The sequence below is a fragment of the Bubalus kerabau genome, chromosome 16 (genome assembly GCF_029407905.1).
Source record: "Bubalus kerabau isolate K-KA32 ecotype Philippines breed swamp buffalo chromosome 16, PCC_UOA_SB_1v2, whole genome shotgun sequence".
NCBI lineage: Eukaryota > Metazoa > Chordata > Mammalia > Artiodactyla > Bovidae > Bubalus > Bubalus kerabau.
The window spans coordinates 74,269,378-74,292,994 of NC_073639.1; the positions used below are offsets into that span (position 1 = coordinate 74,269,378).

The 23,617-nt window shown below is 47.6% G+C and overlaps 1 protein-coding gene across 3 annotated transcripts in view; it reads right to left on the reverse strand.

Moving 5' to 3' along the window:
* Window positions 1-18,633, reverse strand: part of PISD (phosphatidylserine decarboxylase) — a 28,466-nt gene extending 9,833 nt beyond the window's left edge. The window contains exons 1-3 of one of the 3 annotated variants that reach the window (XM_055549596.1): window positions 17,897-18,633; window positions 11,047-11,126; window positions 7,629-7,804 (exon numbers count right to left, since the gene is read on the reverse strand). In XM_055549596.1, coding sequence (XP_055405571.1) covers window positions 7,629-7,804 — 176 coding nt within the window. In that variant the 5' untranslated portion in view covers window positions 11,047-11,126; window positions 17,897-18,633. Of the gene's footprint in view, window positions 1-7,628; window positions 7,805-11,046; window positions 11,127-17,539; window positions 17,689-17,896 lie in introns of those variants that run through there. The other 2 variants (XM_055549593.1, XM_055549594.1) reach the window with 2 other exon arrangements.
* Between the last annotated feature and the right edge of the window lie 4,984 nt (window positions 18,634-23,617).

Genomic DNA, 23,617 nt, shown 5'->3' on the forward strand with positions numbered 1-23,617 from the left:
CACACACCTGCCGGCATCTGGATCCACCAACAAACCACAGCCTGGGGCATCTCAGCCGGGAGGAGGGAGAAGATGAAGGCTCCTCCCTCAGGGACGGCCCCCAACACCGACAGGGCGGAGCTGGGAGGCAGAAGGGGCGCATGGGCGTTCTCATTGAGTCTCCAGGCCCCTCTGAGCTTAGAGCGCCAACCAAACACCATTCACGATGGGATGACAAGGAGTTAAAGCACAGAAGATGCTGATACACAATCCTAACAAGAAAATTACAGACCCAGAAACCTGGGGAGACCATCCCGGCTTCCCCAAAGACTGCAGTGCACCCAGACCCGACGGGGCGGGGCAGGGGGCGGGTGACAAACATGGCCCAAGAGCCCAGCTTTTCATCCTCCAAGGGCCCTGGAGCACTGTTGCTCTCCACCATGAAAGGACCAACTGGGCTGCTCCACGTGGACCTGAGCTCCTCTGGAATCATTCGCAACTCTCAGGCTGGTCGGTGCTTAGAAAACTCATAAACTAGCCCTGAGACCGGCCCTCCCGCCTTCTAACCTGCCCTCCACCACGCGCACCTCAGGAGGGAAATGCCTTCTGGACCATATTCCAGACAAAACTCAACATGGTTTCTGGGACTAACAAAACCCCTCGGCAGGTGCACTTTCCCCGAGTGAGGCCTCTCTGGGCAGCCACACTTGGGCCTTTATTTCCACCTTGCCTGGACTCCCCTGGGCGGGAGTGCCACCTAGCGCCACCGCAAGGTTCTGCAGGCCCCCAGCCACTCGGCCAGAGCACTGAGGACGGCGCCGGCCCCTCCCCACACCCTGAGCACTGTGCCCTGCTGGGCCAGGGGGCCAGGGAGTGGCAGGGAAGGGAGTGGTGGGGAAGGGAGTGGCAGGTGTCCTCCGTTAGTTCTCACTGCCCGGGGCTAGTGGAGGCCCCTGAGGAAGAACAGTGATGGCCTGCGTCCCAAGGTTAGCACAGGGAGCCAGCGGCAGGTCATCAGCCTGGCAGGAGCCGGGACAAGCACGGAGCGCCCTCGGGTGACTTCTTGATCCAACGGCTTCTCACAGCCCTGCCAAATTCTCCCGTGGGGCTCTCCAGTGTTTCCCAGCAGTCCCACCAGCCCGATGACTTCTCTGCTGCCTGGAGAGCAAACAGGATGCAGAAGGTAAGGAAGCCCAGCAGAAAGCTCCCTCCTGGCCGGAGCCCAGCCTCATCCATTCCCTGCCCCCTCAGGGCTCCAGGCACAGGTGCCCCCCAGGCTAGGGGAGAGGAAGGGCTGGAGGCGCTGCCACAGCTCTGCTTCCCACCAACTGGACTGTCTGCCCATCTTAACATCCAGAGTTGTCTTCTCACCACCTATGAGGTAAGAAGCAGAATAGCACTTACTGAATACCCACCCCCTGCCGGCATGGGACCAGGTATTTATACCTGTGTCATTCTCATTTAAAAGCAGCTTGTTCACAGAGAGGAACAATAAAGAAGCTACAACAATTACTGGAAGTTTAAAAACATGTAAAACAAGCTCCACTCTGTCCAGGCTCATGGAGAGAAGGAGACGCCAAGAGCAGGTGGTGGGTGGGGGCGGGCCACGTGGGAGACCGACAGGCTGATCCGGCTTTCTTTCTTTTCACAGCTGGAATGCCGCACCTTCCTTTTAAAAATACTAAACTGAGCCGGAAACAAGGAAGCGATGTTAACACAGGGACCGCTCCCTGAACACCCCATGGCTAAGCTGAGACAACAAACTGCATCCTATGCTCAGATGTGGACTGAAGTGTCGAGGGATGAAGTTGCATTTCACAACGTCTGCAATGTTCTTTCACTGGCTTTGAGGGGAGTCCACAAATGCACGCAGAAATGAAGCAGATACAGCGAAACATTAATGTCCATCAATTCAGTGGTCTGTGTGGGTAACTCTTCTCTCAACTTTTCTGCCTTATTCAAATGCTCACAATAAAAAAACTGGAAGACTCTGTTTAAGCCACAGAAAAACTCTAAATTCTACTACTGGGGAGAAAAGCCCCAGACCAGGCTGGCACACGGTGCCTCTCCTGAGAACCCCTCTCTGTCCACACAGCAGCTCCTCGCCTGGTGGGAGAGGCAACTGCCAACCACCACCTTGCACCTCGGGCCCCATCTCCATGGAGTCAGCTCCTTGGTGCAGGAGGAGGACACGTGCCAGCTTCTGCCCCAAAGGCCACCCTTTCCACTCCGCCCACATGACCACACCTGTCCTCAGGCCCGGTCAGAAAGGGACACCTCAGAAGTGCCAGAACCTGGGGGTGGAGGCTTCTGCCACTAGATGCCACCCTGCGTGGGGCAGGAGACCCTGGGGTGGGCACACCTATGTGCTCCCACCACACACCTGCCACCCATGTCACCTGCTGGCACACCTTTCAGCCTCTCGGTAAGAAGTACTTACGAAGGTCTGTTTCCCCTTTTGCACTTACGGAGACACAAGCAGGGCATATCTGAAATCACAGCCGCCACACAGACACAGACCGCATGACACTCTGGGCACGGGGCGGGGCGCCTTCCAGCCCCGGGCAGATCTGTCCCCTCAAAGCCACCTCTCCACAGAGGCCCGGGGTGACCGCCCTCCCCCTGGAGGCCAAACACCAGGCCTGAGCAGCCCAAAATGATCAGGCTCTTTGACCCTGAACCCAAAGCTTTCCCAGGAAGGACATCATGAGTTCCTGAAAAGGCACTTGGGGAAGAGTCTTCGCCTTGCCCAGCCACAGCTCTGGCTCTGAGGGCAGGTGTCTTGATCCAACTGGGGCCGCAGGGGGGTGGGCTCCTTAGTCCATGCCAACCAGACTGAAATGTTAAGCTGACAAGTACACTGAGCAAATACAGGCAGAGAATAAACACATTAGAAATGTCGATGGGGACTCACGCTCAGAGAAAAGCCAACGACAGAGCGTAATACAGCGCGAGTCTGGAGGCTCTTCATTCCCTCCCCTCCACCTGCTCAAGTCAGAACTCACCAGGCGTTTTCCACTCCCACCCCACATCCAACCCAGCAGTGCATCCTGTGCACTCTCCCCTCAAAACATACCCAGAATCGAATGTGCAGTCTACAAAATCCAATGACCTGGCGCAGCTAACAGAAGCAAAGCAGACAGGTACCAGCAGAGCAGTCGCCAGGGGCGGAGGGAGGGACCCTGGGCTGGGGGTAGGAGGGGCAAGCTATTAGGCACAAAAGAAGCCACAGGAATATACTGTATGACGCGGAAATACAGTCAGCAGTTTATACTAACTGTAAATGGAGCATGACCTTAAAACTCGTGAATCACTGGACTGTACACCTGTAACTTACATTCTACGTTAATTACACTTTGATAAAAAAAAAACAGCATAGAGTGCCTTTCCCCTCCTCACTGCTCCCACTCTGATCCAGGCCCCACCTCTCCTGCTGGGATCCAGTCAGAGCCTCCCAACAGATCCCCTAACCTGTCCCCATGGCAGCCAGGACAGTTGGATCAGAACCCACATCACTCAGGGTGCGCTCAAAAGACAGGCATAGCTGGCGCCCTGGGTCCTCCCGCCCTCTGGTCCTCCAGCCACAGGGGCTCTTGTTCCCCATCAACAGCGACAAGCGCGCTCTGTCCAATCTGCCTGGACGGCTCTCCCCGCGTCTCAGATGCCCCGGGAGCCCACACGGCTCTGAGCGGGCCTGCCTTCCTTCCTTCCCTGGTCTTGCCCAGCCCAAGACACTGTGCCCTGTACCTGTCTGTGCTTCCTCTGCGGCGTTTCAACACCTCGACATGCCCATGTGTCCCTGTTTCTTGTCTGTCTTAGCCCCTAATAAGGGCAGCTCTCTGAGGATGGGAACTCCGGTTCTCTTCACTAGTGAACCCCCGTAGCTCAACAAGGCCTGGCACGTGAAGGAGCGCAAAGATTTGCTGTATGGAGTTAACACGAGAGGAATGATGTTTGTCTGCGACAACAGTTCCGCTAACATCCACTGTGGTTCACGTACGATGAGCCTATGCCTAATGGACAATGCCTACCACAGACGGCTACAAGAGGCTTAGATGCCAAACACAGCACAAACTCTGCAGGTGCCCAGACCCTTTCAGACAGCAACTCTACACCCAGTGCTCAGCCCGAGGACAGGCCTATGTGCAAAGACTTGCTCAACATTAATCACTGGTAAAAACCACCAGTGCACCAGAATCCACCACGGGAGCAGAGTCACTTAAAGTTCGTACTTACGTGCAGCCTGCAAAGTCATCATACTAGGTTGGTGCAAATGCAATTTCAGTTTTTGCATTGTTGAAATTTGCTGTTTGATACTGGAATACATTCTTAAATGAGGTTGTGTTACACAACATCTTAACGTGCATTTCTCGCTTTATGTTTTTTGTGCTAATGACTTATTGCCGTTTAGTTTACATTTATTTTGGACTATGGAAATGATGTTAGACAAAACGTAAATTTGAGCGATTTTCTTATTTGAGTTCAAAATGGATCTTAAAGCAGTGGAGAACACTCGCCGCAACAAAACGCATTTGGCCCAGAAACTGCTAACATACATACAGTGCAGTGGTGATTCAAAAAGTTTTGCAAAGGAGACGACAGCCTTGAAGATTAGGACTGTAATGGCCAGACACTGGAAGTTGACAACGACCAAGTGAGAGGATCATCGAAGCTGATCCCCTTATAACTACACGAGAAGTTGCCAAAGAACTCAACGTTGACCATTCTACAGTCGTTCGGCATTTGAAGCAAACTGGAAAGGTGAGAAAGCTGGATAAGTGGGTGCCTCATGAGCTGATCGAAAATTTAAAAAATTATTTTGAAGTGTCATCTTCTCTTATTCTAAGCAGCAACAACAAACCATTTCTCGATAGGATTGTGACATGCAACGAAAAGTGGATTTTATACGACAACCAGTGATAAGCAGCTCAGTGGTTGGACCAGGAAGCTCCAAAGCACCTTCCAAAGCCAACCTTGCACCGAAAAGAGTCATGGTCACTATTTGGTGGTCTGCTGCCCATCTGATCGACTACAGCTTTCTGACTCTCAGTGCTGAGAAATACGCTCAGCAAATCGATGAGATGCACCCAAACTGCAACGCCCACAGCTGGCACTGGTCAACAGAAAGGGCCCAATTCTTCTCCATGACAATGCCCGACCACATTTCGCACAACCAACGTTTCAAAAGTTGAATGAATTTGGCTAAAGTTTTGCCTCGTCTGCAATATTTACTGACCTCTTGAACATTCACTGACCTCTCACCAAACGCCACTTCTTCAATCATCTCAACAACTTTTTGCAAGGAAAACGTTCCCATAACCCGCAGGACGCAGAAAATGCTCTCCAAGAATTTATCAAATCCTGAAGCACAGATTTTTACACTACAGGAATAAATCAATTTATTTCTCATTGGCAAAATTGTGTTGATTGTAATGGTTCCTATTTTGATTAATAAAGATTGTGTTTGAATCTAATTATAATGATTTAAAATTCATGATCTGAAACCGCACTTACTTTTGCACCAACCTAAAGACACGAAATAGGAGCAGCTGCCCCTGGACGGCACAGGTACGAACTGCACAGGTGCACTTATAAGCAGTGTTCTCAATAAATACGCACTGCAGAACTATGCAAATGGAGGATACGGAGCCATGCACCCCAAGGGTGGCCTGTAAAGTTACATGCACATTTCTGACTGCTGCAGGGACAGAGGTTGGTGCCTCCAATTTCTACATTGTTCAAGGGTCAACTGTATATCTGTTTAAAAACAGAGATAGAAAGTGAATACACGAAAACTAAAGCCCACGATTACGCAACAAGTCATCTAGTGAGAAGGAGGGGGAATCAAAGAGTGTCCTCCCTGTTTTCCAACATTCTGTCAGAGCATTAACATCATCTCTGTCATTTACGAGAGAATGAGACTGGCTGACAGGCGGGGGCCGACACCACTCCACTGGGAAAGGACAGCCTTTTTTCAACCAGCAGTGCTGGGCACACCAGACATCCATGTGAATGAAGTCAGACACTTGCTTACACGACACAAAAGACAACTCCAAACGGATCAGAGACCTAAACATCAGACCTAAAGCCGTAAAATTCTTAGAAGAGAGACTTCCCTTGTGGTCCAACGGTTAAGACTCCATGCTCCCAATGCAGGGGGCTGGGGTTCGATGACACACGCGATGGGGCAACTCAGCCGTGCACACCCAGAGCCGGTGCTCCTCCACAAGACAGACCAGGATGAGCAGCCTGAGCGCCGCCCCACTCACCGCAATGGAGAGCCCGCACAGCCAACGACAGATTTACAGAGGAAGAGAGCTCCAGCAGGAGTGACTGCAGCCCAGCTCTTCCAGGCCTCTCGCTGCACCGGGCCGCTCTGCCCCCATGTCCCGTCACTGTCCAGAGCCCAGAGCTTATGAGCTAATTCAACCCTGTCCTCTTTACAGACAATCGTCTTTCAGGTACTGACTCACAGATGGCAGGAATTCCAGTTATACAAACAATGGATGCTAAAAAAAACCACTGACGTTGGTCTTTTGTGAATGAGGAAGCAGATTTCTTCCACACGCAGATTCTCTTGGGATTCCTTGAAAATGAGTGGGGATTTCCTGAAAGCAGGTGAGCAGGTCACAGGGTGGCTCAGCCTGACAGATGCTCAGGGTCAGAGGGAAGAAAGCATGAGTCTAACACTCCAGTGGGGTCATGGGTCACAGTCTCACAAGTACTTCACTAGTTGGAAGGAGAAGGATATGTTTATATAGGAAACCACCAACGACAAATACGCAGCGTTCAGCACACTTAAAAAGTGTTGACTAACATACTATACAATGACCCCTCACCAAAAGGAGTCTGGAGTATGTGACCCCAAAACAGAAAACTTGGAAAGCGATCTGTCTGAATCCACACAGCTACTAAGGCGCGCAGACAGAACCAGCCTTCAGGACTGGGACCCTGGCTGCCGGGGGCGGCCGGGCTGCATTAAAGATACGGGGAGGCTCACAGGGAAACCCACACACATCGCTCCAAATACCATCAAGTCTCTGCTTTCACAGGTCAGGGTCTACTGACAGTGCAGGTATTTCATTTGTTAAATTAAGGGTGAAAAGAAACCAATTTTTAAACTCACACCTTTATACTCAATTTCAGCGTCGACGGAACGTCCACTAGGAGTCAGGAGTGATGCTGTGCTGCGGGAAGCCCAGGTGCGTTGAGTTCGTCAGGCGTCCCTTGACCGCAGCCGTCACTCTGTGACACCCAACTGCACCCCCACTTCCCGGCCCAAGAGCTTTTTGAGCAGTAATGGTAAAGAGACTGGACAGTTGCAGTCTGGCTCCTGGTGAGAACGTATCCACATCACACAAGTCCAACCCTTCTGGCCCGCCCTCAGACTGAGGAAGCATAACGGCCAGGACGCCAGCCCCAGGGGAAGGCATGAGCTCCCAAGATTTCAAGAGGCCTTGGGGAGACCAGGGCTGCGTCTGAAGACAGAGGGAAGCCTGACATGACTTCTACATCGCCCCAAACCCATTGGAGACATGAGCTCCAAGAAAGCACATTCCGCTTTCTCAGACGGCTTAACTTCGGGGTGATTTACAGAGGGACAGGAACTGTGCTCCGGGAGGACGCAAGGCGGCTCCCCCGGTTCCTACCTCCCAGTGACCAGCAAGCTTGGGCGGGACGTCAAAGCCCAGCTTCTCCAGCTCTCGCTCCCGGTACTTCTCGTACTGCCGGTACCCTGCATACCCGCCACCCGTGGCGACCAGAATGGGCAGGGGGCGCAGCAGGGACAAGGTGCGGGCAGGGGCCGTGTGGACCTTCCTGGCATCTGTAAAAAAACAGGAAAACGTTGAGCCAGGAGAAGGGACAGCACTGAGTCATGCAAACCCAGCACCAACAGGAAGGCTGGGACAAGCCCTCAGGAAAGCTGACAGGACCCCAGAGATCTGATGAGCAGAAGCAGCCCTGAGTCACTGTGGAGACGCTGCTGCCTCCAGAGTCTACCTAGTCGGGGACTCACGCGTCTTCCCCGTGAAACAACGATGTACCTCGACTGCCGCCACAGCTACAGAGTTTAAGATGAAAACGTCAAAGGCAAAGAGATCAAGAAAGTATCCCAGGTTGCCCTGCTGGCTACCCACAGGGCCAGATGGGGACAGGCTCTCTGATCTCACTTTTATGACCCAGACCCAGTTCTGACTGAACACCAGTATTCTTTCAAAGGCAAAATCTCATAAGCTCTTACGATTCAACAATAAAAGACAAATAGCCCAATTTAAAAACATACTAAGGGCTTTCTTCATGGCTCAGTGGTAAAGAATCTGCTTGCCAATGCAGGAGACACAGGTTCTCCCCTGGTCTGGGAAGATCCCACATGCCAGGGAGCAACTAAGCATGTCCGTCACAACTGCTGAGCCTCTGCTCTAGAGCCTGAGAACCAAAACTCAAGCCTGCCAGCCCAGAGCCCGTGCTCCACAATGGAAGACGCCACCGCAGCGAGAAGCCCGTGCTCACCACAGCCAGAGAAAAGCTCATGCAGCAACAGACACCCGGCACAGCCAAAAATGAGTAAACCAAAAAATAAAATAAAAACATACTAAGGATATGAACAGATGTTTCTTCAATAGGAATGGCCAGTAAGTACGTGTAAAGATGCTCAACATGCATTATGGGTTGAATCATGTCCCCCCAAACCAGGTGGCTCCATGGTAAAGAATCCACCTGCCAATGTAGGAGCCACAAGAGACTTCAGTTCAATCCCTGGGTCGGGAAGATCCCCTAAAGTTGGAAGTGGCGACCCACTGCAGTGTTCTTGCCTGGGAAACCCCATGGACAGAGGAGCCTGTGGGCTACAGTCCAGGGGCCACAAAGTCAGAGACGACTTGGTGACTGAGCATGCACACACACAAAATTTATATGCTGAAGTCCCAACCCCAGCACCTCTGTCACCTTTCTCGGATAGGAGGTCTCTACAGAGGGAATCAGGTTAAAATAAGGTCCCCACAGTGGGCTCTAATAATATGACTCGTCCGCTTACATTAAGAGAAAACCTGGAGACAGACACGCATATGGGGAGAAGGCCATCTGAAGACAAGGGCAGCGAGGTGAAGGCAGCAAGTGAAGGAGACTGTGGCACAGTGAGAAGAGGGGTTTGGATTTTTTTGTTTTTCTTTTTTTCTGGCCATGCCGAGAGGTTCGTGGGGTTTTAGTTCCCAGAGAAGGGACTGAACCTGGGCCCTTAGCAGTGACAGCTTCAAGTCCTAACCATTGGACTGCCAGGGAATTCCCTGCTGTTTCTTTTTTTAATGAGCAAGTATGGATGCCATTAATCTCTTCCATCTTCTGATTATTCCTAAAGAACCCTTACTACTTAACAACTAGATAGTCTACCTCTGACCAGAAAAACTTGTCAGAAAGCAAGAAACAGTTTTTTTCCTCTTTCTGGATTGTCTGGTGAGGAGAGACCTGCTGTACGCAGCCTCGCGGCACTTAGCCAGCGGCGCAGGCTGGCGGGTCACACCCTCCTTGGCGCTTTGGCTACACCGGTCCTTGCTTCAGTTAAGGTCTCTTTCTCTACAGGCTTTCTTTACTCCTCTAACAGGAGGCAGTAAGCAGAGGGTGCCCTTCACTCCTGATGCCTCCCCGCTGTGTTTGTCACGTTATAAAAGCACAGTTTTTCTGCAGATCTGCGACATTCTGACTTCATTTCTGAGGCTCACCTCCATCCTTCAAGTGAGTCTTACATGTTCCCACACGCAAGTTCTACTTAAGTAACACCCAGATGCGCCCCTATTTAACTACCTTAATATTAAGCTTTTTGTTTTTATTCTCATTAACCATCTCATTTTATTCCCTAGGTATGATTACTCGGCAGTCAAAAACAGCTTTTGGTACAACAAAATAAAAAGGGTATCTAGATAATAAAAACAACACACATTTTTGTACAGATTTAAACAGCTGCTTAAAAGATCCAAAAAGTTCATAACCCAGTGCTGAGGTGGGTGTGGGGAACCGATGTACTCATGAGGCTTTTCTGCTCAGGAGTGTAAACTGGGACAACCCTCTCTGAAGAGCAATTTGGTCTAAATACCAAGTTATAAAATACACAAACCTTTTTAGTCAGCAATTCTAAGTCACCAAATTTATCCTGAGGATGCATAAAGATATGTTACTACAGAACTATCTGTAATAGAAAAAGAGTTCAGTTCAGTTGCTCAGTCGTGTACAACTCTTTGCGACCCCATGAACCGCAGCACGCCAGAACTCCCTGTCCATCACCAACTCCCGGAGCTTACTCAAACTCATGTCCATTGAGTCGGTGATGCCATCTAACCATCTCATCCTCTATCGTCCCCTTCCCCTCCCGCCTTCAATCTTTCCCAGCATCAGGGTCTTTTCCAATGAGTCAGTTCTTCACATCAGGTGGCCAAAGTATTGGAATTTCAGCTTCAACATCAGTCCTTCCAATGAGTATTCAGGGTTGATTTCCTTTAGGATGGACTGGTTGGATCTCCTTGCATCCGAGGGACTCTCAAGAGTCTTCTCCAACACCACAGCTCAAAAGACTAGAAGCAACTTCAATGTCCAACACCAAACAGTACAGTCAAGCGACGGAACACCACACATGCACCCAGTAAAAATAATTGGATAACAGCAGCTAAAGCTTCAGTGGTACTTATGTGCCAGGTACTCGAAGCACCTCACAGGCACAATTCCATCTGATCCTAACGACAGCCCTGTGAAATAGGCACTGTGTTTGTGTGAATTTACTGATGAGTGAACTGAAGCCGAGAGGCCGGCGCCATCTCTAAGTGCTACTTGTGCTGTGCTTAGTCGCTCAGTCGTGTCCGACTCTTTGCAGCCCCACAGACTGCAGCCCGCCAGGCTCCTCTGTCCATGGAACTTTTCAGGCAAAAATACTGGAGTGAGTGCCATTTCCTTCTCCAGAGGGTCTTCCCCACCCAGGGATCTAACTCACATCTCTTGAGCCTCCTGCATTGGTAGGCAGATTCTTTACCACTGTGTCACCTGCGAAGTCCAATCTTTTGTAAGTAGTAAATTGCTACTTACTTGTGGAAAAGGTTCTCAGAGGTGGCTTCCTCAAGGACTGAAGGAAGTGGCTCAAGACAGCATCTTCACAGTAAGGACGCCTATAATCAAGCAAAAAGGAGTCGTTAAACATTTTTTTAATTAAAAAAAATTAGAGGATCAACTGCCAAAATTTGAATACAATCTATAGAGTCAATAATACTATTGCATCTGTTTAATCTACCCGTTTTGGCCACTGCACAGTACTGTCGTTTTGTAAGAAAATGTCCTTGTAGGAAAAGGGCTCAAATAGTTAAAGGAAAAGGGGCACCAAGTGTTTCAGAGAAAATATATACATATACACACTCACAAAAAGAGAAAAAGGAAGAGAAGGGAGAATGATAAAGCAGATACAGCTGAATAGGGGAATCAGAGCACAGGGTATTTGGAAATCCTCGGTACTATTTTCATATCTTTTCTGAAGTCTAAAACTTTTTCACAAAAGAATTACTCGTAAGACCATAATAAGCAGTCAAGCTGCACTTACACAAAAAGCATATGTTTCTTCACCACAAAAGAACAGCTGCACACAGCCTTGCAGCCTCTAACTCCTATTAATTAAAGAACCTAAGAAAGTGGCTGGAGCTTTAAATGCTTCCTTTCGGGCTGGGCCACGAGGCCTGCAGCTGACCCTGTGCCCAGCGGTGCAGGCACAGCGCTCCAGCCACAGCACCACCAGGCAATACCCTGAATTTTAAACTTTAAATGTTTACCCTGGGCAAAGAATGACGCACACAAACCAGGCTGAGCTACTCTAATCCACTTTGAGTCTGGAAGGCTCAACTTCTTTGGAATTTTTAAATTATTATTTGTGGCTATCTTGCCACAAAAGCTACTTTCACAGGGTAAAAGGGTTTTCAAGCATTCTGAGAAAAAAATATGACCATTTTCATGGCTTCAAGCTGTAAGGAAATGGTATTTTATTCTTTGTCGCTCTTCATTTCCTCTTTACCTAGGGAAATAGGACGCATCCCCAGTGCAGTAAGTGACTGTGCGAGCAAGGAAAGCATTGATGAATTTTTAGTAAACAACCAGCTCTCTCCTTAAACAAAGAGCAAACAACCCACCTTCAATTCAGATAGCACTTCAGTTCTCCCAAATACTGACCTGAAATCTAAAGTAAAGAAACTACGTCCTTGTTAGTAAGGGTTTCTTTTTTTCCTTCGGAGTCTTTTATGAAAGTATAAATTTACTCTATTATAAATGTCTAAACTGCTATTTTTGTGGAAAATAGAATGGCATTTATGACTTTCATACAGTAATATTTACATTCATGGATTCTTAGTAGTTATGTCTTACATAAATATCCTGTGAACATTATCAGATTTAAACACCTTCATTTACTCCTGTGAAATTTCCTTAATGACACTCTCGCAGCATGGTGCTAACAGGGTGACTCTGATTCTCCTACAGGCAAGCAAGATCTGCATGCAGAACAAGTCTGGGACCTTGACCATCACCACCCCCTCAGAGGCCAGATGGACGGACAGCTACTGACACAAAGGAGGGAGTGTTGCAGTAGGTGAATGTCCTTTCAGAGTGCACAATGCTCATCTCTCAGACTGGACACTCCCACTGCAAAAGCAAGCGCCTGAGACTCTGCTTTCCCAGTGGAACTGGAGCCAGCGCTGTACGTCCTGCCTGAAGGCTGCATTGTTGCGTGGCGCACACTGCTGCACTGTGCATTCCAGAACTGCTGCTGAGCCCCCAACTCCAAGAATGCTTGCAGGCTGTTGAATAAGGCTTTTTCTTCCCTCCCCTGGGCGCGGGGGGGCGTTGGTTAGGGGCTGTACAAGTGGGAGATCGTGGTTTATCCACTGTAACCCAATGCACAGCACCCAGGTAGCTGGTTTGCATTCAGATCTTCCCAAGAACAAAGTCAAGGTCTCGCCATCCACTGCTGCAGCCCTAGCTCCTGGAACAAGTGCCTGGATCATTCTTATTCTCATATAAACACCACACTTTTTCTGATCTTACAACACTGCCCACACCACTGCGGGCGCGCAGAAAGAGCAATGTTCGCTGCCATCACTTCCTCGCCTTCCTGTCTCTCTTAATCCCACTCAGCCAGGCTTTCGTCCCCAGCACATCGTCTCCTGCCAAGGTCACCTCTTCCACGCTGCCAACCCCTACTCACATTCCTTGGACCTCGTGTTATTTGACCTCTCAGCAGCGTTTGTCACAGGTGATCCCCTCCTTTTTTTTTTTCCTCCAACTGAGGTATAACTGAAATGTAACATTATATTAGTTTCAGGTGGAGGATATTATTCCCTATTTGTATATATTGAGGAAGGATCGCCACAATAAAACTAGTTAAACATCCCTCACATACGTATTTGCACATTTTTCTTGTGATGAGAAGCACTCTCTTAGCAACGTTCAAATACACAAGACAGTGCGAAGAGCTACAGCCCCCACACCGTGCCGTGCGTGCCTGGGACTCAGGCGGTTTTTAACTGGGAGTCTGTCTCTTTCAATGCCTGCCTTCACACCTTGCCCTTCTTGAAACACATAGAGCCTTTGGAACTCTGATTTTCCTCCTGTCTGTCTGGTCTCCCTAACTTCAAACAGCTGCCGTGCCCAAGGCTCAGACACCTGCTTTGTCTAGGCTGTCGCCCTAGAGATGTTCAGCCAGTCTAGTTTTAAACAGCCAGATGCAGAGGACTCTCCTCACTGCTACTTCAGAGACCTCCAGACCATATTTCAACCTGGCTACCCAACATCCTCACTTTGAATCACCTCAAACTGAGTTTGTCCAAAACAGAATTCCCAACCCTCCCTCACTCCCCTTCAACGGCTCCATCCCCCAGAGCTGTCCATCTGTGGCAGAGACTAGCCAGCCGGTTATTAAGCCTACTTCCTCTACCCAACAGATGAGATTTCCTGGAAGTGAGTTCTAACCACTGTGAGAACCATTCAGACTTCCCAGGTCCCCTCCTGGCCTGTTAGATGGAGACAAACATGCAGATCCTGGGCAGCCATGTGTTACGATGGCAAGAGACGGGCCCTCAAATCACGGTGCCCTCCCAGTGAAAAGCAGCCTGGGCTTATATGATAGAGACAAAAACTTTCACTGTGTTAGTCACCAAGATGCTAGAATTTACCTGTTACCACAGCAACACTGCTATAATTAATACACCATCCCAGAAAAAAGGCACCACAACTCCCCCAGTGCACAGGCTGAAACCCCAGAACTCCTATGCAAATCCTTTCTTTCTCACTGTCCACATTCAATCCACTGACAAGGCGCAAAGCCCCCACTTTCAAAGTACACCCTCATCTGCCTACTTCTCTTCTGGCCTGAGGCGCTGGGTCTCTGCTGAAGAGCTGCACTAGCCTGGTCTCCCTGCTTGGCCTCCGTGTCCCATTCATCACAGAACATCCAGACTGACCTTTCCAAAACAGACCCTACATAAGTGGCCCTCTGAACCCCAGACCTCCTGCTACTTCCCCTCTCCTCACGCATCCACCCCCTTGCACACCCACGCCTCTGCATGTGCTGTCTGCTCCGGGGGGCACACCCCTCCAGCTCAGTCCCTCCTCACTCAATTCTCTGCTCAAATGCTTCCTCCTGACCACAAGCCCAAGAGTTCTCTCCCTGGAGCACTAACTCCTTAATTAACTTCCTTTATTTTTCTTCTCACTACCTGAAATGAACTGATTTTATATATATTCACGTATTTCTGTCTGTACTTGTCGACAAATACAGGGGTTTGTCTGTTTTCCCCCTGGACCTCAATCTCAACAGCGAGATTAAGCATCAGAGAAATGAACGGCTAGGTTCAATCACATGTACCTTCTGTATGGTGAACCCACGTGTACCTCCTGCAAGCAGGCAATTAAAGCCCACCTTTAAGCACTTAAGTCTGACCCTGGGGCTCAGATCTCCATCCCGCCACTTGTTAACTAATTCTAAGCTTCAGTTTCTCCACCTCTAAAAACAGGATCCACCTCATTAGGAGTAAATGAGACAATCACATAAAACCTGAATCCCAGGCCCTGGTACCTAGCTACATATCACTCTTATCAAAAGTAACGCAAGTGAGGTTCAGCTGGCACACTGGGGTGGCCGCACCAACTGTGACCACTGTTCACCCTAACTGGTCTGTGTCCTCACTGTCAGAGTTTTAAACTATTTTATGATATACTTATTATATTATTTTTGGCTGTGCTGGGTCTTTGCTGCTGCGAAGTTCTCAAGCTGTGGGGAGCGACAGCCACTCTCTGGCTGTGGTGCTCAAGCTTCCAATTGCAGTGGCCCCTCTCGCTGCAGGGCACAGGCTCTAAGACTCGGTAGTTTCGGCTCTCCGGGCTCCAGAACACAAGCTCAACAGCTATGGCACGTGAGCTTAATTGCTCCACGGCATGTGGGATCTTCCCAGAACAGGGATCGAACCCTTGTCTCCTGCATTGGCAGGCAGATTCTTTACCACTGAGGCACCAGGGAAGCCCAGTTTGAAAATATTTTTAACATCACCTCTGGTGGTGACACGAAGTATAGTCCTATGTCCCTCCTGCGTTTTAGAGCTGTGAAAGGCTCTCCTGAAAACGAACGGGCAGGTTTCTTAAGGCCTTATTCCATGTTCTATCTCATATTATTTAGCCGTATTCCCTCTCTCTTCTACTAAACTGTAAAGTTCTTTCAACGCAAGGCCTGTATCTTTTAATTCCTCTCTTTTCTCCTGCCCTCCCCCCTCCCCCCGATCCCTGGCACCGTAGTTGACAGTGGCAGGAATGCCATAAATACTCCTGAAGGAAGGTCTTGCACAACCACGCACCCCCTAGGCACTAGGTTCGTATGTGCCTGAACCAAAGAATCGTCCAGAGCACCCATAAAAAATACAGTGGCCACGGCCCCAACCTACACCTACTGAGCCTGAATTTGGCAGCATTGTGGGGATATACCTGGGAACCTCTTTTACTAATAAACACCCACTCCATTCTTTTATCAAATTTAGGAAACATGGCCCTAAATTATCACTTATAATTACTTTCTCTATTCTCTCACCTGTCACATATCACTCAGTTACTGGAAAACTCTGCAGTATGAGGCTTTCAAATATATGTCTCTCAAACAGACACTGCTTTACTTAAAAATCATGGAAATGTTATTTTTTAGGGTTTTTTTGCATCTCAATATAGTTTCCATCTGGATATGTAACAGCTTTGAAAACTGAATTACTGTACCCAAATCCTCACCCCTCCTACCCAGTGGACCTAAATCCAGTTGTATCTACCTATACTGGTACTAAAGTTTCTACTTTTTTTCCTTTTTAAAAGATAGTGGGTGAAGTCATCTTCCTCACCATCGTTTCAAAAAAAAAACATGAGGGTCATTTTTTTAGTCTTTCCAACTTATGACGCATTTTACTACTGACTCGTAAACAGCACACCTGGTAACAACATTAAAACCACAGAGACCCTCTTCTTTAAATCCTAACAGTTATCACCACACTGTGGAGCCCTCTCCTGAGAAGTTACACCACTTCTGAGTAGTTAATAATAGAAGAGGGAAGCTCTCCTAGCCAGGGCAATGGCATTTTCTGTTCCCTCTCTGCCCGAAACCAGTGTCTCTACTTCCCAAAATCACAGCGCAAGCCCTGGTCCACGCTGACAAAATGAAGCCAGTCCGAAACACAAAAGTTGCGGGTCTCGCAAATCTTAGCTCTTCGAAATGACACCGAGCGACACATTCTGAGTTACAGCAACCAACATTTTAATCCATTTCCCGAGAGTCCAAATGCTCCCATGCTAGCTCTTACATAAGCTACTTAGAATAATGAACGTCCTTACGGTGGGCAGCAGGGCAGCCTGAAGGAAAGGTCCCTGCGTGAGACACAGAGGTACCTGGGAAGGAGTCTCAGCTCTGCTGCTACCTGGCTGGGTGGAACTGAGCAAGTCCCTCCGTCTATCAGGGCCTCGACCTCGCCAAAAAGAAAGGGCTGGATTTATGACCCCTCTAACAATCTAAGAGTTGACAGTCACCAGGGTAACCGAGACCCTATTTCCATCATGGACTATTTTGAGATTACGGAATCCTACCCTCTCACTTCAGAGTCCAAGAATCCAAAGTGAAAGCCGCCCAACTCCAGCTCCAGTGCTCTTCCCACATCTCGGCACCCCTCCCAGCAATACAACTCCCAGAGAAAGAAGCGTCCAGCCCTGCCTCGGCTCTAGAGGCGGACACGCAGACCATTTCACCTGGTTTAGTGGGTGCTTTTTGTTTATATTTTTGGCTTTTTTTTTGTCCCTTGTGGAGTGAAAAGGACAAAAAGAGAGGTTTAGGCCAGATTCGGACCGTCCTAGGCGGAGGCAGTCGCACCTGCGCCCGAGCTCTAGGTGAAGGTGAGTGGCTCCGTCTCCACTCGAGCACTCCTCAGGGCGAGCCCGCGACAGAGAAACGACTCCTCTCTCTAGACCCCTGTTTGGCTCGGGCCGTCCCTCGCCCCGAGGCAGGCTCCCCAAACAGTTGTACCTGTTCCGCCACGCGACCCCGGGCAGCCACCTCAGACATCCCTGCCCCACGGACGCCGCCATCTTGTCTCCTCCTTCTCGGCGGGACACGCCCCCCTGTTTTATACGCGGGTCGCACGCATGTGACGTAACGAGTCTCGAACTCTCGGGCCCAATGAAGAACGCAGAGCGTGTGGGGGGCGGGGCTATGTGTCTAAGCTCCTTCGCCCGCCCCTTTAGGCACCTGCAGAGCCGGGTCGGGTAGGTGAGCAAGGTGGCTGCGCCTACTGTGCTAAACCTGGACCTGGGCGCCGGGTTACCAGTTCTCCTTCCTCCCTCTGACGTGCGTTTCCGCATGTGCCCGGAAAATCTGACTCACCCAAGGTCTGAGAATGGATCAGTTGAGCTAAATTGCTCATTTTACGGGTGGGGAATCTGAAAGCGTCCACAGCTCAGCTGCCGTTGAGTAAGCGCTTCTTAAGTGCCAAGCTCTGTGCTAATGACTTAGCGTGCACGATGTCTCATTCTTCACTTCCCATCGCTGTGCTATCAGGGAGTCCAGAGACCAGAGGTCTTGGATCACCTAGAAATGCAATTAGTCGTCGCACGAGGTAACTGATGTGACAGCGAGTGCTCCTGCAGTTTCTTGACCTTCAGGTTTAAGTGAAAATAGACTTAATAGCATCTGCCTTCGGCAGCTAGCTCTGAGAATTATTCTTATTTTAAAGATAGAGAAATCGGAGCTCAGGAAAGCTAACCACTAGAATGCTAAAGGGCATACTGCTATAAAAGAGAAAAGCTAGAATTTGAACATACATCTCCAGTTCCAAAACTCATGAACTAAACATTCTTCTTTTTAAGCCCTTTGCCTAGAATCTGGCTGAATATGGGTCCCCAAACTAAAGGAATATAGCTCCGCTTTTTCCTCCCTAAGCTGCTAATTGTACTTGTCTTCATCAGGCACTTGATATTTGCCTGGTGCCTGCAATTATTGACATTTCTATATGATTGGTTATGCTCAATTAGGACATAACCAGGCCCTAAAGGTAGCCTAACAGGCATCGGATTTCCTATTGAAGAGGAGACATTTCCCTTTATGGTTTTCAAAAGTCTGAAGCAGGTGGGGAGTATAGAATGGATTTTACTATTCATTGAGAGTAGTAACTCAAAACCAGGGTGAAAAAAGAAGTGGGAGAGGGAGATTATTTCAAAATGAAGTGCATTTGTGGAAACTGAATATTCACATGGTGGCTCAGGTGGTAAAGAATCTGCCTGCAGTGTTGGAGACCTGGGTTCAATCCCTGGGTCAGGAAGATACCCTGGAGAAAGGAAATGGCTACCCACTCCAGTATTCTTGCCTGGAGAATTCCATGGAAAGAGGAGCCTGACGGGCTACAATCCATGGGGTTGCAAAGGGTCAGACACTACTGAGCGACTAACACTTACACCATATACAAAAATTAACTCAGAATGGATCAAAGACCTAAAGCTAAGAACTACATCTGTACAAAACTCTTAAAACAAGGGAAATTTTCATGACATTGAATTCAACAGTGATTTCTTAGATATTACACCAAAAGCATAGGCAACAACAAAATAACAAAAGTTGGATTTCATCAAAATTTAAGTTTTGTGCATCAAAGGACACTGTCAATAAATTGAAAAGACAACCCTGAGAATGGGAGAAAATATTTGCAAACAAACATATCTGATAAGGGTATGGTCTCCAGAATATATACAGAATTACTAAAACTCAACAACAACAACAACAAATAATCCAATTCAAAAATAGGCAAAGGACTTCAACAGACATTTCTCCAATGATAATATACCAAAGGCCAATAAAAGATGCTCAATGTTACTGATCATTAGGGAAATGCACATCACAAGCACAGTGAGATATCAACTTCACACCCATTAGAATGGCTATAATCAAAGAGAAAGGAAAATAACAAGTGTTGGCTAGGATTTTGAAAAATCAGAACACTTACGCATTGCTGGTAACAATGTAAAATGGTACAGCTGCTATGCAAAATGACTTGGTGGTTTCTCAAAAAGTTAAACACAGAATTATCATATGATCCAGCACCTGTGTGTGTGCTCACTCTGACTCTTTGCAACCCTATGGACTGTAGCCCACCAGGCTTCTCTGTCCATGGGGTTCTCCAGGCAAGAATACTGGAGTGGGTTGCCATTTCCTCCTCCAGGAGATCTTCCTAACTGAGTTCTTTACCACTAGCACACCTGGGAAGCCCCAATCAAGCACCCAGGTATAATCGAAAAGAATGGAAGCAGAGACTCAGAAATTTGTACACCAATGTTCATAGTAACATTATTCACAATAGCCAAAAAAATGGTTCAATAGATGAATAAATAAAAATATGATATGTCTGTATAATAGAATATTATTCAGCTATAAAAACATGTATGAAGGGACTTCCCTAGTGGTCCAGTGGTTAAAAATCTTCCTTCCAACCCAGGGGTCATGGGTTCAATCCCTGGTTGGGGAACAAGGATCCCACATGCTATTGGGCAACTATTAATAAATCCACAGTCTGGAACCCCTGAACCCCCAAGCCACAACTAGAGAGAGAATCCCAGACACCGCTTGAAAGACCTCCTATGCTGGAAAAAAGATCTGTGAGCAGCAACTAAGACCCAATACAGCAAAATAAGTAAATATTAAAAAAAAAAGTATGAAGTACTGATATATGCTACAACAGGAATAAACTTTGAAAACATTATGGTAAGTAAAATTAGCCAGTCACGAAAGGACACATATTGTTTAATTCCACATATATGAAGTGCTTGCTGCTGTTTAGTTGCTCAGTTGTGTCCAACTGGTTTGCAACCCCATGGACTGCAGCCCACCAGACTCCTCTATCTGTGGGATGTTCCAGGCAAGAATACTAGAGTGGGTTGCCATTTCTTGAATGGGGGCTTCCAAGGTGGCGCTAGTGGTAAAGAATCCGCCTGCCAATTCAAGAGACACCGGTTTGATGCTGGGTTGGGAAGATCGCTGGAAGAGGAAATGGAACCCACTCCAGTATCCTTGCCTGAAAAGTTCCATGGAAAGAGGAGCCTGGTGGGTTACAGTGCATGGGGTGGCAAAGAGTCAGACATCACTGAAGTGACTGAGCATGCAAGCAATAAATGATCTCCTTTTTGTCTGTATAGATTTCCCTATTTGGCATTTTCATATGAATGAAATAATATAATATATGTATTTGCATAACTGGTTTCTCTCACTTAGCATATTTTCATGGTTTGTCCATTTTATAACATGTACCAGTACCTCATTTTAATGATTGAATAGTATTCCATTATATAGATAGATTGCATTTCTTTATCCAATCATAGTTAATCATTTCTACCTTTTAGCAATTATGAAAAATACTGCTATAAACATTCATATATGGTTTACTGTATAGGCATATATTTTCATTTCTCTTCTGTATATACCTAGGAGTGGAACTGCTGAGTTGTATAGTTTAATTGGGCTTCCCCAGTGACTCAGCCGGGGCTCAGAAACAATATGGACCTCACAGAAGCAGAAGATATTAAGAAGAGGTGGCAAGAATACACAGAACTACACACACACAAAAGATCTTAATGACCCAGATAACCATGATGGTATGGTCACTCACTTAGAGACAGACATCTTGGAGTGCAAAGTCAAGTGGGCCTTAGAAAGCATTACTATGAACAAAGCTAGTGAAGGTGATGGAATTTCAGCTGAGCTAGTTCAAATCCTAACAGATGATGCTGTTGAAGTGCTGCACTCAATATGCCAGCAAATTTGGAAAACTCAGCAGTGGCCACAGGACTCAAAAAGCTCAGTTTTCATTCCAATCCCAAAGAACGGCAATGCCAAAGAATGTTCAAACTACCACACATTGCACTTATTTCACACGCTAGCAAAGTAATGCTCAAAATTCTCCAAGCCAGGCTTCAACAGTATGTGAACCGAGAACTTCCAGATGTTCAAGCTGCATTTAGAAAAGGCAGAGGAACCAGAGATCAAATTGCCGACATCTGTTGGATCACAGAAAAAGCAAGAGAATTCCAGACAAACATCTACTTCTGTTTCACTGACTATGCTAAAACCTTTGACTGTGTAGACCAAAACAAACTGGATAATTCTTAAAAAGATGGGAATACCAGACCACCTTACCTGCCTCCTGTGAAACCTGTATGCTGGTCAAAAAGCAGCAGTTAGAATCAGACATGGAACGACAGACTGGTTCAAAATTGTGAAAGAAGTACGTCAAGGCTGTATATTGTCACCCTGCTTATTTAACTTATATGCAGAATACCTCATGCAAAAAGCCAGGCTGGACGAAGCACAAGCTGGAATCAAGATTTTTGGAGCATATCAATAACCTCAGATACGCAGATGACACCACCCTTAGGGCAGAAAGTGAAGAAGAACTAAAGAGCCTCTTGATGGTGAAAGAGGAGAGTGAAAAGCTGGCTTAAAACTGAACATTCAAAAAACGAAGATCATGGCATCTGGTCCCATCATTTCATGATAAATAGATGGGGAAATGATGGAAACAGTGACAGACTTTATTTTCTTGGGCTCCAAAATTACTGCAGATGGTGACTGCAGCCATGAAATTAAAAGACACTCCTTGGAGAAAAGCTATGACAAACATAGACAGCATATTAAAAAGCAGAGACATTACTTTGTCGACAGAAGTCCATCTAGTCAAAGCTATGGTTTTTCTAGTAGTCATGTATGGATGTGAGAATTGGACCATACAGAAGGCTGAATGCTGAAGAATTGATGCTTTTGCATTGTGGTGTGGAGAAGACTCTTGAGAGTCCCTTGGACTGCAAGGAGATCAAACCAGTCCATCCTAAAGGAAATCAATCCTGAATATTCATTAGAAGGACCGATGCTGAAGATGAAGCTTCAATACTTTGGCCACCTGATGCGAACAGCCAACTCATTAGAAAAGACCCTGATGCTGGGAAAGATTGAAGGCAGGAGAAGGGGGCGACAGAGGATAAGATGTTTGGATGGCATCACTGACTCAGTGGACATGAGTTTGACCAAGCTCCTGGAGATGGTGAAGGACAGGGAAGCCTGGTGTGTTGCAGTCCATGGGGTCGCAAAGAGTTGGACACGATTGTCAGAGAGTGTTCTGCCTATGTTTTCCTCTAGGAGTTTTACAGTTTCTGGTTTTACATTTAGATCTTTAATCCATTTTGAGTTTATTTTTGTGTATGGTGTTAGAAAGTGTTCTAATTTCATTCTTTTACATGTGGTTGACCAGTTTTCCCAGCACCACTTGTTAAAGAGTTTGTCTTTTCTCCATTGTATATTTTTGCCTCCTTTGTCAAAGATAAGGTGTCCAAAGGTACATGGATTCATCTCTAGCTCCATTAAAAAAAGGCATTTGGCTGCATCAGGTCTTAGTTGCAGTACACAGGATCTCCCGTCTTCATTGTGGCCTGCCCAGGCCCCATGTACAGTAAAAGACACGACCCTTCTCCTAGGACCCCACCTACTGTCACACCAGGTCCTGGTGGCAGTAAAAGGAGGAAAAAACACTGTAGTTGCTTGGGACAGACTTGAGGACCTTTACCATGGTCAGATGGAACCCTCTGCTCCAGATCCCCCTGGCTACTTCCCAGCAACCCTTTGACATGCACTGGACTAGAAGCTTCCAAATACTGTGTTGACAACGGTTTCCTCTGGTCAGGACAATTATACCGATTTCATGTGTTGTCAGATTTTGTTTCATCTCATTTTTCCTTTAAGTCGTCTCTGTAGAAACACATTGTATTGGTGAGTCCCTGGGTAAAATCCGAGGGGGGAGGAGTTTCCTGAGTCCAGGTAGAGATGCTTATCCTCCAGAATGAAGGCTGGCAAATGAGGTGTCACTTCCTGTTCTGTTAATCGAGTTTTATTGGAATACAGTCACCCCTATTTGTTCACATAGCATCTACAGCGGCTTTCCTGCTACAACCATAGAGCTGAGTAGCTGCAGTAAAGGCCATATGGCTTGCAAAGCCTGAGATAGCTACTGTCTGACCCTTCACAGAAAAAGTTGTCTAAAATCTTGTCTACAGCACCCTGCGTGGGGGGCCC